At 40.2% G+C, this 19,800-nt stretch overlaps 1 protein-coding gene across 3 annotated transcripts in view; it reads left to right on the top strand.

Annotated features, from left to right (window-relative positions):
* The window catches only part of sbno2 (strawberry notch homolog 2), a 59,278-nt gene continuing 39,478 nt past the window's right edge, over window positions 1-19,800 (top strand). For all 3 annotated transcript variants that reach the window (XM_022759208.1, XM_022759207.1, XM_022759206.1), the window contains exons 1-3: window positions 1-136; window positions 13,604-13,830; window positions 15,229-15,317. In XM_022759208.1, coding sequence (XP_022614929.1) covers window positions 13,723-13,830; window positions 15,229-15,317 — 197 coding nt within the window. In that variant the 5' untranslated portion in view covers window positions 1-136; window positions 13,604-13,722. The remainder of the gene's footprint in view (window positions 137-13,603; window positions 13,831-15,228; window positions 15,318-19,800) is intronic.

Below are 19,800 nucleotides of genomic sequence, written 5' to 3'. Positions count from 1 at the left end.
AATCAGGAAGTGGAGAAAACAACTAAGAAGAATAAGTTGGATAAAATTCCTCATTTCTGTTTCTTTGACGCGAGTCTTCGTTCAAAATCAGCCCGTGTGGTTGGGGTTTGGATTGCGACTAAGTAACACATTAACGGTAAGTGTAATTCGAGGATATTGTCAAAAGGCGACCGACACATCGGCAGTCGCCTTAAAACAAGATGCGTTCTGGACAGCCTCTCCTAGGCGCGCACGTTTTTTACGACGGGCTACGCCGCTTCTTCGGCGGCTGTCTTGAGTTAAACGTTATCACAAGGAGACGTTATCGCTAAACTGAGACCAAGGGAATGAGCTGAGACCAAACGAAATTAGGGTAGCTGAATCAAATAAAAAGAACCGTAGCATTATGGATATCTCGAACTTACTGCGCCAGCGTTAAGAAAGGCCAGGAGCTAACTAAGCTAGCTAGTTACTTAGTAATAAGCTATTGCTTTCATATTAGCTAACCAGCCAGTAATGTGGGTCATCGCAAAATACACTGCCAATGTTAGTTTTAAAAGAGAAACATGGTAGTTTATGTACTAGAAGTCTCATCTCAGAGTCAAAAGATGTATCTAAGATGTAAGATTTTCTTAAGCAAACCACATAGTAATGTTTTTTCCGTTAACCTTCGCAGACAATGTACAAAACGAACATACCCAGTCAGAAAACGCAATGAGCTATGCTAACCTAGCTAGCACAGTAGTACGTCTGTTATTAGTAAACTAATTTGGGATATTGCTACATTTTGCCATCCGTGATTATTGTCCATGAAATTGAAGTGGACAAATTGTAAATGCTTTGTAGTCAGCGATAGCTTGGTTGCTAACGCTTGTTAGATGTTGTCGTTGGTCGTTCGGTAAGCTAACAGTAGTGGCAGTAACACTGTAACGTAGAGCTTTAGCTGCTTTCCTTTGTGCTGTGCGGACACTAGTGTGCCCCTGTACCTTCTCTCAGAGATCCAGATTCGGGCTCACTATAGTACTAGTTGTGTGAAAACGTCACATAAAACCCACGATGATATATATTTACATTGATGCATAAAACATGCACACACGAGGAAATATTCGCTAAGGCCAGTGGAATTGCTGGAAAGGGACCGTAGCGTTATAATCTCAGGGCACCTTGAGTTAGATGAAAATTACTGTAGCTCTCACAATCCTTTGTGGGACATTAGTAATAACACAGGAAAAGCTAACTAGAATCAAAGTTGTAGTTGTAGACGTTTTTTATAACAATAAACTTTGGTGATCTCCGCAGTTACTGGTGTAATGTTGGATAACTGAGTGCATTGTATCTAGTACAGGAATGTATCCCCACATTTTTTCTTTGAATTATACAGAGTTGGAGCTTCGTATGCATCAGTGGTTGGTAAGAAGGAAATGCTTGCTAAGAAAGAAGTGGCTGTACTTAGTCTGCATTGCTCTATGCCACTGTACCACCATGATGTGACTATAGGGACAAACACGTCACTGGTGTTTTGTTAAATTTCCTGGATTCTGTGTTTTAATATAAAAAATAAACACATGGTCTCAAAATGTTGGCTTAATATGTGGCAGAAACCAAACGCAGGCTACTGGGATATTTGGTAATGATTCAGAAAACTGAGTGACCAGCTGGAAATGAAAATAGCTCTCACAAGGCTGTCCCCTCCAGTTCTTTTTCTTTCCTGCAATTTTCACTCTTTAGTTTCCAGTGTGGCTGTTGCCTGCAGCTAAAGCTAGTCAAGCCCCTTACAAGCCTTGACATAGTAGGTTGCCATGGTGGCTGGCTATTTTTGTAATTAGGTAATTTCCCCCTTATTGATGGATAATATTTGGTGATTGTGAAGTGAATAACAAGCTTGGCTCCCGTCACAGTATTAGTCAAGTGCCCGTAACCCCAGTGGTGTGGTCAATGGCCTTGGTGTCATTTGCTGTCAAATTCCTCTTACAGCCAATATAGACTTTAATGGCAACAGAGAAGTTTAAATTGATTGTCAAGCAGAAACAAAGCTGAAAACCACAACTCATTACTCTTTTCATTGTTTCACCAGCCCAAAACCTAGTGCTAATACTTAATTATTATTAGATGCATATTCTTAGAGAGAGTCTTATTGGCAGGAAAATTGCTCCATCATATGATGTTCTTTTTGTTTTGTCTTGTGAATTGGTTACTTTTGGCAAGACGTACTAGTATGCCATTTCATATTTTAGGAATATGTGAAAATGCCTACCTCCTGTCCAGGGATATAAGAGCAATAACAGTAAAGTTAATCTCTGAATTGAGCTGGTGTATGAGAGTTAAGTTGTATGTTTGTGCTGCAAAGTTCCCCCCTTTTGTAATTCATCACTGTGTTGGACAATTGATGGCTGCATGCCCTGCAGGGGCTCTGAAGGTCACAACACGCCCGATCTGTTGATACTGTGTTCTGAGCCTACAGGAACTGTAAGGATGATACAAAGGGATGGGGGTGTTTCACAAAGTTGGATAAGCAAGTTAGTTAGATAAGTTTGAAAAGTGTTAAGATACATCCTATGACATTTTCATTTTCATAAATATAATGGTGAGGTTTTGTTTAATACATTCAGATAATGATTATAATAACCAGGAAATGGCATACTTTTTTTGGGGGGATATTAGTTTTTGAGACACTCCCTCATGGAGTGAGCCCAAACAGCTGTGATCCATGGCTCAACCGTCGCTCATGCCCCCTGCTCTCTGTTCTCCCTCTCCCTTTTTTCCTCCCCTCTCCAATTGGTGCCAGTGATAAATCTCATTTATGGCCCATGGGCTGATTAGAGTGAGAGTGAAAAATGTGGAGTGGAGGAGGGGAATCAGGCCTAGGTAATACGTTTGATTCAGTTCCTGCTTTCCCGGAATCTGGCCTTCATTTGATAATAGTTCATATATTTAACATAACATGGATATTTGGTCAGAAGAGAGAGAAAGAACAAGTGACAGTTGTCAGGAATAAGTGGCCATAGTGTTCACCTCTACACTGTGACAAGAAACAAACCAGTCCTTTATGTGTATCCCATGTCCCAGCTAGTATCCAGACCTGGAGGTAATGTGGATCTCTCCCAAGCCACATAAGAGCTCTGTATGAGATGTTTGAAATGCAGGAGAGCATGCCACTCTCTGGCATTCCTCGCCACTTTGCCTTAAGGATTTCTGTGAAAATAGTGTGTCAGCATCCCTCTGAGAAATGAAAATACTGATTTCAAAATAAAACTCATCCAAGAAAGAAATATGAGATAAATATCACTGTAATACCACTATGATTGATGACTGAATACTGTGTGTCATTGTTTCAGTTGTTGGCTTGGATTTCTAACCAGCCCAATGTGAAAAACAGGGAAGGAAAACACAGTTATTTGAAGGGTGGCACGGATCCTGTGTTGTGAGACTTTGTAATAGAGTAGCATATGTAGAATATCATACTGTATATGCCATATTTCACACCCACAGGCTTGTGATCAACTAATGCTTCCCAACACAGGGCTTTCTTGGCTGCAATTTACTATATAGCAGACCTGAGGACTCACAGTGTCCTTGTTTTCTGCCTTTTACACAAGATGAGAACATCAAATGTGTGTTGTCTTATGTTGACCCTATTTAACTGGGGTTAAACATGCAGGTTTGACCCTCATTGCAAGGTGTGTTGGTAATGTAGGTCACTGGATATGAGACTTTTTCCCCTGATGTTTGGCCTGCGTTCAATTTAAAAGTGTTATTGGTATTTCCATATGTGATGGAGGCTACGTTTTGATGTAGACATTAATAAAGTTTCTGCTGTTATTTTCTGTCTCATCACTTAAGAGTGCAAACTTAATGCAAAGGAGTTTTCAGTATTCTCATTACCTTTGGGTGACTATTGTAAATACAGTAGTTTAGTTTTTATTCAGGATAAAATCTCTTATGCATATTACAACCCTACTGCAGAAGTGGAACAAAACAAATAACCAAAGTGAGTTCTTTGTGATGTGGGCGTTTCAAAACTAGAGAGAGGTGAACATGGTGTGCCTTTTAAAAACTGCTGTCTCTGTAACCCACTGTTTGACCACACATGTTGAGCAAATTAGTTTACTGTAACAACAGTTAGTCGAAGGTGGAGGCAGTCATAGTAAGACCCTGTCCATAGCCATATTATCACTGGCCACTGTAGTCCCTGCCTGGTGTGAGGGCACAGTGTTAGCAGATATGATCATTGCACATCACATCATAGACAAAGCATGCTACTAATGTGGAAAATTAGCATTCGCCAGTGAATTTTCCTAACCCTAATTTTTAATCATTTGGAATTTCTTGTCTTGGTGCCTTAAAATTGTAGAGAGACAGTTGAATTGTTGAGTTTTTATAGTCAGTGTGTCCATTAGCTAAGGAGAAGTGTATTTGCATTTCTAAATGTTGTTCTAAATTGTCCTTTAACAAACGTGTTACAGGATACCCTAAGGCCTATGGTTTGGTGAAGTTTATTGAGTTGTCAATATGAGTAAATATTTGCCATTCTTGTTTTCTAGAGGACTAACACAAAATTGAATCCCCGGGGTGTTGATTTTAAATGTGTCCGTTAGAGAGAGAGAACATCTTGTTTATCAGAAAAAGGTTGAATCTGTATTGGTCAGCTGCTCTGAGCCAGTGCCGTTTCATTTAAACCCTGTGCCGAATCTTGATCTGCTTCGTCCTGCCTTTTATGCACTGTTGGCAGCCAGTTTCTTTATTTATCTGAACTTGCTTTAGTCCATAAAGAATGGTTTGATTAATCTCACATTACATGGTCCAATTGGATTTATGTGTGTTTTTGTATGTGAGGCAACAGTTAGTTTTCTTTCCCTTGTCTTTGATCTTTTTTTAACTCATGTAAAGCGTACCTTTAAAAGCGCTATATAAATGAAATGTATTATTATTATTATTATTATATGTCTTCAACTGATCCTTTACAGTTATGGAGGCAGTGTTGGAGGTGGGATTTGTGAAGATTAAATGGATTTGAGCCAGAAGAGGATGGGTTCTGGCAAGCATCGCCACACTTCTACTAGAGTATAATGCTGTAATACACTGGGATTCTGATTTCTCGTGTAAGTGATATTGTTTACTTGCATAGCCAGACTGATAATAGATTTTTAGGCAATATAGAAATTGATGTTTGAGATGTTTAAGATAAAGATAACTTCAATATTATTAATAAAGATTACTTAAACGGTTTTAAAGAATTATGACCAAGATGTGCAGTGAGTGGGGCACTTTACAGTTGAAAATTAAACTTGTTGGTGCTCTCTGGTGCACAAACATTACTCTTTTTAAACATATCTTTTCTCTACTACAACTTCTTGTTACTTACCAGAGGGCATACCCTTATATCTGCTATGAGTATACTTACCTGCATACGAAACATAACTTTGCACATTCACACTTGTAATGCACTCGAAGATATTTCTAGCCCCACGAAAAACGGGGCTGGTGTAGGATTTGCCATGGCAGGGACTTGTCCTTTCACCTAGCGGGCACTTGTGTTCTTTTTCACTTAGGATAGTTTTTAGGTTTACTTTACAGTTATTTCTTCCATCTAATCACTTCTATATCATTTTTTGAGGACAGGTCGTGCCTGTCTGACTAATATTCTGCACGATTTACTGGTTGCCAGTGGCATTATTGTTCAAGAGTATGATAGCAGCCTGAGTCGATCCTCTCAGTTACTAGCTGAAGCTCACAGATGAACTGAACTGAACTGAACTGACCTTACCATAGTGAAGTGGCACAGACAGACACAAACAGGCTCCCTGACACTGTTCATGTGGTGCAATATTCTCACGCTTGCCAGAGAAGTGAGGTCAGTCTGAGCCAAGCAGAGTACTGTCTAGATTTGAACCGCAGTAGGCCAAAGTTCAGAAAACTTCTACTGGCAACTTACCTCACAGAATTTCACTGTCCTGTGTATCTTAATTTTTGTGGTGATATAATCGTTAATTTGTGTTAGGAGCACAAGCTATTTCTATTCTGAGACACAGGTTTGCTCCAGTCCCCATTTCAGGATAAGCTTCAGTAGGTGCACAGGAATGCCTCCTGTTTGGGTTAGGGTTATGTACTATACATCATTATATATGGACAATTGGGTTTACAGTTTCTGCTTGTAAAGTCGCAACAGTCAGGAATACTCTTGCAATGCATGTTTGAAACCTGTCTTGTACCACACAGTCCAGTTCAGTAGCCCAGATTTTGCTTTCCTGTGCCCTGTTGTTTTCTTGTGAAATGTGCATCTGATAGTTTTTGCTTGGTGTTACAACTGAGTCTCTGAGTAACCACGATTGAGAGGTGTGCAGGGGGTGGAGATTTAGAGGCAGGGAACCAGCTGCCTCCAATCAGTAGCAGAATCCAACTCAGGGTCAGACTGGGTGAGAGGCAACAGCCCACACCATCGGCTTGCTGTGACAGGAGGGAGGGAGGAAGAAGAATGGACGTAAGGAAAATGGGGACATAGAGACATATAGTGGGACCTGGCTAGAGAGGGATTGTGATGGAAATAGGAGAGCAGCAGGCCATTACTAGAGGAAAACAAAGAGGGATAGTGATGGAAATGGGGAAGTAGGCAATATCACTCGAGAATACAGGGCCAGTGATGGAGACAGTGAGAATAGAGTGGGAGGGTGACAGAAATGCAGAGGATGATGGTCCATATTTAGAGAATTGGAAGGCCAGATATAAGTAGGGCTGATATGAGTAGACCACAACATTAAAGTGGGAATTATTTGATGCAGATAAAGCCAACTCTACCAAGAGGAGCAATGTTGTTTCTGATGAAAGAAAAAAAAGTAGCACTGGGTATATACTGGGTACATGAGACCCCACAAAAAATAAAATGGAGTTATAATTATCAAATATACAGCATATATCCTCTCTTTCTAAGTTAGCACTTTACATTGGCTAAAGTGATAGCATTTCTAAAACATTGTTTTGTGAATGTTTTGCAGAGTTTTCAAAATGACAGAATATAGCTTCCACAGTAATTACATGCAAAAACAAAGCACAAGCACTAACATATCGCTATGTCCAGCCTTCAGAATTCAGTGAGTACTTTTTTTATACAAATTTGTTAAGCTAATATCTGTTCACCTAACTAGTTAAATAAGAGCAATAAGGGTAGAGAGTTGCTCGCAGCTAGTGTGTGTCATCATCCCTCTGTTCTGAGGAAATTAGATGACAGAGGAAAACGGGACAAAGAGGCAGCTAAGTGGATCGTTCTCTCTTTGATCTAGTCAGCCTTTGATCTATTTCGGGTGGGAGCTGGTGGTGGCAGTAGAAGTAGAGGGATTTGCTCCCTAAATGAGTGTCATCAACCCACTGTAAACTATTGTTTGTGATCTTTTCCTGCTTCTCTGCTCTTTGCACCATTCTGCTGTAGTCGTCATTGTCAAACTCCTCTTGGCTATCACCTTTCTTTCCTCTTTGCTCATTGGCCCTTTCTCTTTGCCTGATCCTTTATTTACCACAACAAAGGCATCCTCTGGGCCACGAGAGCTCGATTAAGTTCCCCCTTAATGGATAAATCACTTTAATGTCTCGTTCAGCTGGTGTTTATGGGCACGAAGATATTCATCATCATGGCAAAATGGTGCTGAATAGCCACTTGGAGTGGGTTGATGAGAATCTAATTAAGATGAATTGTTATTCTTTTTATAAGTAGCTACATCTTTGAACCCTTTTCAGTTAGGCCAAATCATTCAAATGACTGCCCGTTTATTCAGTGTGTTCCTCTGTCCTGTCCCAGTCAAGACAACCTCTTTGATAAATATTTGTGTGGCAAAGTGCAATAACAACAGGCTCTTAAAACCCAATTTGTTTCCATTTCCTGGTTTTTGATAAGATGAACGATTCAGTTACACAGTCATTCGATCATTATTTTCTATTCAGTGTCCTACCCTACTACTAGGCTGTTCACAGCTCCTTTATGGCAATGTCTGTAATACTGAATGGAAATTCTGTTTGTGGGGAGGAGACCAGGAATGGATAGGTAGCTAATGTCTATGTGCTTAAGGGTATGCGTCATGCATGTGTGTGTGCGTTTGGACATGTGCACACAGAGGCAAGTATAGGCCTTTTGTGTTGAAAAAGGTGCTGATTAATAATGTAGGCTGTTTTGAATGACAGAGCCTTGTGTTTCCCAGGGAAGTAACTTGTTCCTTTTATGAATATTTCATCACATTAACTAATGAATCCAGCCATTCTAGGCAATCATAACCAACTAACAGCCCCCTTGCTGCCGTGGTGTAAAGCAGCTGGGCCCTAATTATTTCTAACCTGATTACTGGTGATGCTGATGGAGTCAGATTGGTGATGAGTGAGTGTTGTGCTTTGGATTGAATGATCGCCGTCAGCCAGCTTGTGAGTACAGAATACAAACGCACACTACAACAGGAGAGTTACAGATGTATTTGTGTTTTCGTGGATGGATTACTGAATGGCCCGCCTCACCACAAAGAGATGCAAAACGACCACAAAGACACTTGACACAACCCCAAAGAAATGCAAAACAACTACAAAGAAAAAAACTATTACAAAGGGACCCAAAACGATCACTGAGAGACGCAAAACAATTACAGCAACCTTTTTTTGTCTGTCATTCCCCTTTCCTGGCATTTCCACTCTTAGACTTGTCCACATTGACATTGCAGTGACAGCAGAAGTTCAGCAGGACAGCAGCAAAAGCCGTGTGCACTGGATCAGTTCAGCTAGTACTGCTGCACATGGCTGTTGTAGCATTTGACAAGCACAACGATATACTCACCTATACATGTAATTAAAAAATACATGAGCTTTTGATCAGCGTCACACACATACGTGCAAACAGTTAAATGGCCAGTGTAAATTTGGCTAAAATGCCTCTTGTCACTGACACCCTTTGTGCCGCATGTAGGTGATTTTGAGAATGTGGTTAATGATGATGAAGCCGAGCTGTGTTGAAGGATTTTCAGAGAACCTTAAGAAGGATTTAGTACCCTGCCAAAGAGAAGCAATGAGATGAGTGTGACTAGTAAAAGGAATACATGTGAGAGACGATGAGGACATAGTGGTCAACAGGACAGGGGGTGAGGTTAAAAGAATGAGCCTTGATTTTTCTGCTTTCTGCTAAGTGTCAACCTCAAGAAAATGAACTAATGATGGGGACACAAAAGGAAGTGAGATAAAGACTATGCTTCTGTCTCGACCTTAGCGAAAGTTCTGCATTTTCTCCCTGTCATACATTCCCTTTTAGCAATGCACTTGCCACAGCATTTGAAGGGACACATGCATGCATTCATGTGTTCAATAGCCAATACATGTATGTGTTTTACTACTTAATTACTTAAATGCCTACTGGGTAAAGTTGTACATGACGAGAAAAACAGCCTTATTCTATTATATACACACAAATGGTAATTAGTTGCGGACGTGGAAATATTATTTGTATATCAACACTCCACATGTGAGTCTCCATTTGCGAGTGAGATGGCACACACGCCAGGCAGGGTGGTTGTTCTCCTCGTGAGCGTTAATCATGACTTAGCAGCTTAAGGAAGTCACACTTCCCTGGATGATCCCCATGTGCTCTGGCAGCCACTGATATTTAGTAAAGGCCACCAGCATACTACCAGGGAGTCCACCACAGACTGCATTTTTAGTTCTCACCTAATGTACTGCCAAGCACATGTTGGGTGCTGTAACTAACAACACACATAGTAAACACACATCTTGTGTTTTTGAAGTGACAGAGCTGTGCTGCTTGTTAACCTCTGTCTGGCTGACAGGCACAGTGACTCACGCAGCCTAGGGGAACCGATGGCCTAGAATGTAGCCACACAGTGTCTAATTCGACCAAACCCCCTTGTTTGCATTCTAGTCCATCTTCCGAGATATAACACACAGTCTGTCCATTTCTGCATGTCCAGCGCATAGTATATTGGCTTGTTTCAATTTTTAAGCATTGTACAATTGCTGCATATGAAATGGCCTAATCGCCCTGCAGTGAGCTGTTGCATTAGGCCACCCAGAGAGAGAGAGAGAGAGACATGCATGGGAGGTAACTGCACAAAAACCAGCAGCAACCTTTCAAGTAATTAACAGATTTAAAAGATTACACTCCAAAAGAGTGCTTATCCCCCCCTCCCCCCTCTTTTTCTTTCTCCCTCTCCATTGGTTAATAACAGAGCATTAGGGCTTGTGTCTTATTTAAAAACTGCCTTTTCCTCTTCACCGTATAGGACACACATTTGACTTGGCAGTCTTCATACAGGCTGTAAATTCAAATATTGACAAAGACGACATATTTTTAAGTTGGCAGAGGACCCAGAGAGTGCAGACCTCCACCAAGGCCAATACCCAACAACATACACCAAACTTAAAATAAGAAAATTCAAATTCACAGTAAATGATCTCGATCTACCCCAAAATTTAATAGGTTCTTCCCTGACCCATGCCACATCCCTCCACCACATTTGGTGCAAATTGTTTGACTACTTTTTGCATAATTCTGCTGACAAATAAACAAACAAACCAACAAGCAGACATGGACAAAAACATAACCTTCTTGGTTGAGGTTACAACCATACAGGGTTATAAAAATGGTGTGTGTGCTGATTTTTGTTGAATGAACTACCCTGCGCCACAGTGGGCATGTCTCGTTCTGTATCTTTTGTTTTCTTTGTCCCTTAACTCCAGCCCTCTTATCCCAGCTGATAGCTTTCTTCATCACCTCCCTCTTCCTCTGTGGAGGTTAGGAGTAGCAGGGGGTTTTGCTGTTTTCCGGTAATGAGGGGCCTTACAGGAAGGGGATATCTGGGACCGCTCTTGCAATGATCAGTATCGATTATCCTCAGAGGCTCACTGGAGGGCTGGGAGTTAGGGAAGAGGGGACAGCAAAAGACAGACATTTTTTCTGTTGCTAAGAGACAGTAAGAGGCATAATACTGTTGTCTGTGGGTGGTAGGGGGAATGAGTGATAGTACTATACTACTGGGCAATTATAGATTTCGACTTTAACGTGAGCTTCCTGAAATGCTCCTTTCATACCAAAAACTATGACATCCACTACTGAATGTACTTTCACACCGCTATCACGGAATAATTCATTGTTCAGGTATTTGAATCTACAACTCTAGTTTCATAAACATCACTGAAACCACAGAATTCAATAGAATGACATAATTGTATCAATTTCTTTTTAGTTTCTCTCTCTTGCTCACCCACTTATAAGCTTGCTTTCTCTTTCCGTCACTCTATTTTCTTCCTCTCTTTATTTGAAAGCGGTTAGATAGTTGTTTAAGCCGAGAAACTTGAGACCCAGGTAAAGTTGGGCTAATGTAGGATTATTAACCCAGGTTGAGTACTGCACATTAATCCACTCATATTCACTACAAATATGCATTTAGCCGTGGTCACCATAAAGGCGTAAAATAATACTTCAAGAGCACCAGGGATTAGTTTTGGCTATTTAACCTTTGACCTAAATTGAACTTGTAAGACATTTAAGAACCGTTGCTACAGCCAAGCCTGCAGTGTCCTTAGGGTGTTTCATTCAGTACAGTTCTGCAACACTAAAGAGGCTTCACAAGGCTTTCAAGTCTAACACAAGCTGTCTTGCTTTCATCTGGACTCAGAGACTCAGAGCTGGTTATTGATATTCAAAAAATATCTAGTATCCCTGTCCTTAAGACCTCCTGCTTAGGAAGTTTGCCAGTTGATCTCTGCATTTGGCTTCCCCACATTTGCTTCACCCTTATCCAGACAGTATCACACTGGCAGCCTGAGGGTAAAATGGCCTCCCTTTGTGTGTATTGGCTATGTGAGTGGTGAATATGTTAGGTCAGGTCTCTCTCTCCCTCTCTCCGCCCCCCCCTCTCCCCCCCCCCACACACACACACACACACTCACACACTCACATGCACACACCCAGACACACAAAGGCCCTCTTATTTAGACCCTCATGAACTCTATTAGGATTTATTACCTCAGCTTCGTCCCCAGTGAACACGTCTGGCCTATGTTCCATATTGGGGGCAAACTGGAGGAAGGAATGAAGGAAGGGAGAGTGGAAGGAAGGTAACAGTTTGATTAGTTTGGGGCAAGGGAGTGTTACTGACATTACACAGATGTGCATTGTGGAGTGCTGAAAGATTGGATTGATTCAGCTGTCAAACTGGTGAGATTTGTGGGATATCTGCTAAGCTTTCAATCTGAAAGAAGCAGAATGCAGTTATGTTTTTTTTAATATATTGTGCAGATCTATTGTTTGCATGTACTGGGGTAGTGAGATGAACCTCACCTCCTGCACATTAGTCCAATTTATATTTTCATCAAACCTCAGCAGAGGTAGGCAGCAGAAGTACAAGATGCCAGCTTTTGACTCAGGGTTATTTGGTCTCTGTGAACCCATATCAGAACAAAGCAGGTCGTTGTGGTCAGTTTCCCAATTATAGGAAAGCATGTCTAATTTACTCAGACAGATTAAATAGGGAAATCATGATATCTGTAAATACTAATATTACTTACAAATTCTGCCCTGCCATCATATATCATTTTCATTTTTCTAATTCATGATTGTTGTGTGTATGAGAAGAAGAGATACAGGAGTGGGGAACCTGTTAGCATTGCAGGAAGTCTTCTGCCAGACAGTCTGGTCTAGCCAGTCAAACTTGTCATTATATCGGACACGCACTGCTTGAATTGTTAAACACGCATACACACATAGCTGTTCGTGACAGAAATGGGCCTCGTGAGTGCATACTATACTAACTGCCTGATTATGCTTTACGGCTCTGAAAATGTATAGAATTGTGCAGCTATAGCTGTATCAACATTTAGTCTAGGTTTTCAACATATCTGTAGCCCATATGGTTCACACTGTTGTATAGCTCCTGTGGTGATTTCGATTGGTTCTCCAATAAATGTGGAAGCTTCAGTGATGTCAGATGACAACCAGCTAATGAGGGCTGTCAATCAGTGAGAATAAAGGCTTGCACTCTGCATTATGAATACGATCTAAATTCAGTTTGTGTTGTGACAAAGGCAGCTAGAATCAGTCTTGAAGTGGAAGACCAATTGTCTAATGTGCTTCATAAGATAAAAGTAATTTGTTATTGTCAAACATTTATTCGGATTTTATTATATTTCTCTTGTGAAATTAACTTGTGTGTGTTTATATTTTTATTCTGTGGCAGACTTAATACACTTTCTTAGACCACTTCTGTGTTGTTGTTTGTTCTGTAATATTCTGTTTACATAAAATGCACTTCTATCTTCTTTCCATTGTAGACCAGTGTTACAGTTCTTTCAATGTTCTATGATAATATAATAATGCAGGTGGACAGTTTTATTTAGGATGTGTTCTAAAAGAAGTGAGATTAGCCACACTAATTTTTTAAATGTATGTCTTTGTACTTTCTCTTATTTCTTTTCAGTTAAATAAGCCATTGAGGTCTAGCAGTTACTAGACTTAGTTACTTTTTCCACATGTTTTTATATGTGTGCAGTATTTTGATGTGGTATTGATATTGATCACCATGTTCGCTTGTTCGATTCTTATGTTTCTCCCTTTCCCCTACATCCCCTCCATCTCCCCTGTCATCCTCAGGTCATGGAGAGCATTTGCCCTTGTTAGAAGTACTACCTAGGACATAGCCAGCACGTGGGTGGCGGTCAGAGGGTGCGTAGCCTAAGTCAGCTGGTGGTCATGTGTGAAGCTGTGGTCTGATGCCCACCCTCCCCTCAGCGCTGGCCATGGACGGGGAGAACTACCTGCATCCAGAGGGCCCTCAGCTGGACAGCAGCTTGTTCTCTGTGGCCGCCTCTAACATGGAGGTATATTATTACATTCATTTGCATTCATGTGCATATTCACTTAACTTTCATGGGTTGTGTTTTAAATGCAATTCAAATCACATTTTTGATAACTCCCTTTTGTATGAGCTCATTTTTATAGAGGTGAAATAAATTCCTTAAAGTAGATTGGGGCAGGTTAGTTTAGGTTTACATGCTCTTGCTATAGGATATGTGTCGTACTTTGTTGAAAGTAAAAGCCTTTTTTGTTGAAAATGTTAGTAGAGTATAATTTTAAATTTGCCAGGGGTCACTTCAGCAATCCCAAAAGATTGTGCTTAAATAGATTTAATTATGTAATAACTGCTGAGCAATGCATTTTTTCTTAGGAGTGTTGAATATAACCATGTTGAATGACATGCCTACAAACTTAAACTAGCTTGAACATATAGGCTTTTTCTTTGTACACTTTCGCCACTATCTTATGGGTAAATATACTTCAGCTGTACCTAAATTTAAAAACACAACACGTCAAATATTTACTACTATTCATCAGAACACTGGTGTATGTGACGTCTCTGTGGTAGAGCACTCATCTAGAAATATGTGAGAAAGGAAGTGATCCTACTTGTGGTATTATTTGCCAGGCACAGCTGTTAATGAATTCTTTTCCGTTTCCCATGTAGAAGAGACCAAGTATTAAGGGGTCATGTCACCCAAATTTTCTCACTTATCCCTAGTGGTATCAAAGCATGCAGGGAGTTTTATGTGCCAAGGTTTTGAGATATTTGCCATCTGAGATTCCTACTGCGACTTTAATATTTTCCATGAAGGTAAATGGAATTTTGTTTTTGGTGCTCACAGTGTTGAAAAAGTACATTTAGATTCAGATTAAATTTAAAATATTCCTTATCAAATAGTCCCCAAAGAATTTGAGCACAGCAAACAAAATTCTATTGACCCCCACTGTAATGAGCTAATGACAGAAATTCTCAAACTAACCACATATAACTGAAACACTCTGCCTCTAAGGATAAGTGTTTTGTAATTTGCCTGAAGTGACCATTTAAGGGCTCACACAATTACACTGAATCAAAATGAAGTCAGCATACTCTCTGACATCAGTTACATGTGGTATTCCGAAGACCATGTGGAGCAGAGATGTTTATCTGAACATCCTGTGCATAGTGTTTCACCATAGTGCATGGCAGAATGCACCGGTGTAATGGTGGTAATAGTATTCTCTTTTGAAAATATCAAATGTAGTTTGATACCATCTAGTTTTTGCTGATAGTTTTGCTAGAAGATACACCACTGGAGTGACAAACACATAGAGCATGTGTTGTTCATGTTTTAAAGTTATAAAAGAGCTTTGTTATTTGTTATTTGTTATTTTTATACTTTTTACAAAGTGTGACAGATTTTCATTTTGTGTTTTAGAGTTCAATATATGCGTCCCCTGGATCCTGGGGATCCTTTCCTCAGCAGGCTGGATACAGCATACACTGCCCTATGCAATCTGGAAACCAGTAAGTGTATATGAGCTCACACAACATACAATACCTTGTATTACCATTAGCTAAGAATGAGAGAATATCAACTGAAAACATCACAAGTAAAGACACAGTGTCTTTGAAGTAACTTTATGCGCTGTACACTGGTACATACATGGCGGTTGAGAGTCTTAAAGAGATTGTTCCATAACAAGTACCATGTTCAGTGTTCACAACAGACGACAGATTCTTTAGATGAGGTCTGTAAACCGTTGGAAATGGGCGATAACTACCCACAGGAGTTTCACGCATGAGATAGCAAAATGTCCCAACTGTAGTTATTGTGAGCATGATGTTTGTGTTGTGGGTGTCTTATGAAGGTTTTGGTAATGGCGTGCATGTTTGACAAATGCATTATTATCTGAGACAGCCACATCCATATAACAAATAAATATAACAAACAAATATACTTCCTCTATATGTGTGGATCTTAATAGGACACAGAGTTGCAAAAATAAAATGAAATTTAATTCATTACATGCAATACAGGCTGTTATAGTCACTCTTATAGTCATATTACACTGGACAAATATGATAAATTCATAGTTGTGTATCTTGCAACAGAGACTATATTATCATAGAACTAATATAGATATAAAGAATAGAAAATAATGATGTTGCTAGTTATACTTGTATTTGAGCTTTTCTGAAGATAAATATATAACTGTGTGGGTTAGTGTTTGAAGTGGAAGCTGGGTGATGCTGCTTCCCTCTTAGTTGAGTTAATATAAGGCGTTGTGTCCAATGATTGATGTGATGCTTTGCAATATTAAATGCCGGTGCACCAGCCCATCTTAAGTTTTCTCCTCTGATTGAAATAATTTAAAACTGTCTCAGTGGGGCCGAAATGTTGCAGACATTTGAAATCTTATGTTGACTTATTTTTTAGAGTTGATATGATCCCATTATTGCATTGCTGACACCTGGAGTGTCCAAATACAATCTGGTCAATACATCACTTTTTAACCTGACACTAAATAACCAGCTCACGTCATTGGGGATGGTCTCCTTTATCTGACCTCGTTCATTTCCTGTAGAGGGCGGGCTGACATCTGCTTCACTAGGGGGGGTTAATCGCAACATCTTGCAACTCGGCTCTGTTTTTATGACTTCACCGCTCAATGAGAGGTGTTCGTCTCTTTCCTCAACCATAAGGTGTGTGTGTGTGTGTGTGTGTGTGTGTGTGTGTGTGTGTGTGTGTATCAAGGGCTGTGCAACACCTTGTCTACATTGGCCTTGTAGAGTAAGCAGCTTGTCAACCATGCAGCAGCAGCTGCAATCCTTGTCAGTTTCTATACTGCATCCGTTGAGCCACAGTAGACTGTGCATTACTGTGGTTTTTTACAGAGATCACAGCCCAATACACAGTCAGGGTAGTAGAAAAACACAGCAAATGTTCAACACGTTTTCCTACCTGGCTTCAGTGTAGCAGGGCTTGGATGTTGGTCTGAACTTTGCCCAGCCTTGGTGGACAGGGATTTCTATTAGGAAAGAGAATTTAATTCAATGTCATTGACATTTAAACAACACGTCATGGAAAAGATATTGTCGTGTAATGCTGGTGTGTTGCAGCATCTGTGAATGGTGAATATCAGCTATGAACTGTAAGAGGTAGTGTGTCTCCTGTAGGGCTGTGCAGTAACTACATAATGTCATGTTTTTGTCAAAAGATTTTGAAACTATGATGACACACATCTGTGAACGTCTACCTGTATGTATCCCAGCTGTACCGTGATGCATGGACTACATTTGAGATTTGTGTGGGTTTGATATCTACATAAAGTGTCTCTTTTGTGATTCTGTAGTTAACTTACAGAAAAACCTTTCATGTTTCAAAAATTAATTTGAAAATGTAGTCATCCCCAAATGTGTCAGACTAAACATAACTCAGGAGGTGTTTTTTCTAGCAGTGGTGTTTTGTATTGTTATAGATGACGTGAGAGTACAGTCTGGGGTTTTCAGGTTCACTCAAAGTGGAAATTTCTGACATCAAGCTGGTTTTACAAGATTATTCTGTTGTAAAGACCCTCATCTAGACAGAACAACGTGGTTTGAAAAGGTGTCAATTCAGTATTATTTTCTGTCAGTAAATGTTTTGTCCTGTAGCAGACATGTTTTGAGTTCTTATAACAAAGAACCAGGACTCTGATCATGAGGTCACTCTTTATAATTTCAATTTTTTTTTTATCTCCACTATTAGTTTGACCAAGGAAACAGGACAGAGGTCTTAAAGCTCCAGTTTTTGCATCTCTTCTTGTCATTACTCTACAACTGTTTTCTTCACTCAGTTCAGTATTTCTGATATTTAGTCATGCTTTTTATGACACTTCTTCACTTCTTAGTGAATAGTAGTATATATATATATATATATATATGACTTACGCTGACACTGTCAAAGAGCTGTTGAATCAACTCTGTAGGTATCGTTGAGATGTTGGTTTTGCATGATACAAGGCAGTTTCTCAAACTCGGAGCTGGGAACTCACATGGGGTCATCTGGACTTAAAATTTGGGGCAACTGACTAGAAAAGCCTGGGAAATCCTGTTGTCAAGTGTCCAGATGACTGTGTAAACCCCCTTAGTAATGTGTCTGACAGAAGGGCTCTATTTTTGGGGTTCGCACATGGCGAAGAGTGCAACTCCACACCAACGAACTGGCATTTTCCTGGCGTGTACCAACGTTATTTCCTCGCCTGCGCTTGTTCGTCCTGGTGAGTCGCCATGCACCCCACTGGGAGGAGAGACACAGCAGAGGGTGTGCCATTGCCAATCAAGCAGCACACTGCAATCCTGGTGCCAAGGATAACTGCTTGTCATGCAGGCCGCTGCCTGCCTGCTCAGGTCAACAGCTCAGCGCACCTGTGTTTGCACCTGTGTAATATTTTGTCACTTTATTTGGTGAAGGCACACATACAGTATACACCCCTATAAGATCACACAAATCTCTTTATTCACGTGTTGATCATCTTTCCATTTTCATTGGTAAGATGATCACACAGAAAAAATAAAGTTTTATTTCAGTTATGGCATTAATGCCAGTGAGACAGAAGATAATAATGAGTGACTCTTGACCACCACCTGTCATCCAATAACAGCTTGCAGCCTAAGCTGATGGCCTTTCCTTTACAATAGTGACGCCCTTTCCAGCCGCCTGAAGGCAGAAGGTATCTGTTCATTCTGCAGAAACTAATTGATTATGTGCACTGTCATTTCACATTTGCACACAGCAGACCCAGTGGTTCAACCACTGGTTCGGTTTTGTGGACCCAGCACAAGACTGTTGCAAAATAACCACAGAAACCTCTGTGCTTATGTTAACATCAAACTTTGTGGTTTCAATGATTTATTCTGTACAGTTGTAACTACAGTGTAAATCAGCAGGGGTGTTGGGGACTGATTCTGTGAAAACAGTCTACACAGTCTCAATTGAAACATACCTTCATTGGTACATAGTACCTATCTCTACTTACCAATCCTCTCCTAGTGTCTCCATCCAAATTTTTAATCATAGTACAGGACCAACATGATGTGATAGACGTTGTTTGGAAGTTTTTAATGAAAAAACTCAGGGGTTGCATTGTAGTCCGGACAAGCAGAAACTGAGTCCTATGGAAACGATGACGTAGACAAAGTCGCTTCCTCATTGGGTCTTATTGGTCATGACCACCAGTGGTGAATGCAACTTAGATAACAAATTACAAGTGTCACTGACCTAGTTGTCTTTGCTAGCAGTCAAATTCTGCATTTAAATGCTACAACTGCCTTCGCTGTTCCTCTAAGGAAACCTCTCCCAAATTGTCAGTGCATCATGGCGGGAAGAGCGCTATGTTTAAAGGGGAGGCGTAGTGAATGTGATTGGCCTCCAACATGCTAAAATGTATAATAATGTATTCTCTCTGTTCCCACCTTGTATTTTGTTTGACTATCACAGATACTGTATATTGGTATCAACATCAACTGAACTGAGTCAACAATTTAAGTCTACAGCCCATACACATCACTAGATCCTTGGTATCTTCCCTAGTGATGCTCTGCCATTCCCATACTATAACTATGTACATGTCTCACTGGTTTTGGTCTGGATGTTAATATTTTCAAACCTTTTAATCCAGTGTCCTTGATTACAGAGCCAGAACAAGGAAGAATATGTCACTATCAGATCACACTGCACATGTTAGCTGATGCAAAAAAAAAAGGAAAAAAAAAAAAAAACTGTTTAATGTAAAAACCTCTAAAAATAACAGCCAGTTTTTGAATATCTTCAGCAAACAGCAGTAAGAGTTTGTGTGATTCAGTCTGTCCCACACAGCTGAACCTGGATATCCATTTATAGCTGAAAAATAAGAAACAGACCACTGAGAAACAGACCACTGATGTGATTCTATTTTATGCCTTGTATATGTCTGACGCTGAGATGGTCTTGAGTTATCAGTCTTGAAAGCTCAGATTGTTTGTAGTA

The sequence above is a fragment of the Seriola dumerili genome, unplaced genomic scaffold (assembly GCF_002260705.1).
Source record: "Seriola dumerili isolate Sdu_G_001 unplaced genomic scaffold, Sdu_1.0 BDQW01000321.1, whole genome shotgun sequence".
In the NCBI taxonomy this organism is placed as follows: Eukaryota; Metazoa; Chordata; class Actinopteri; order Carangiformes; family Carangidae; genus Seriola; species Seriola dumerili.
Note: the sequence above shows the minus strand (reverse complement) of the source record. Positions and strands in the feature narration are given on the sequence as shown.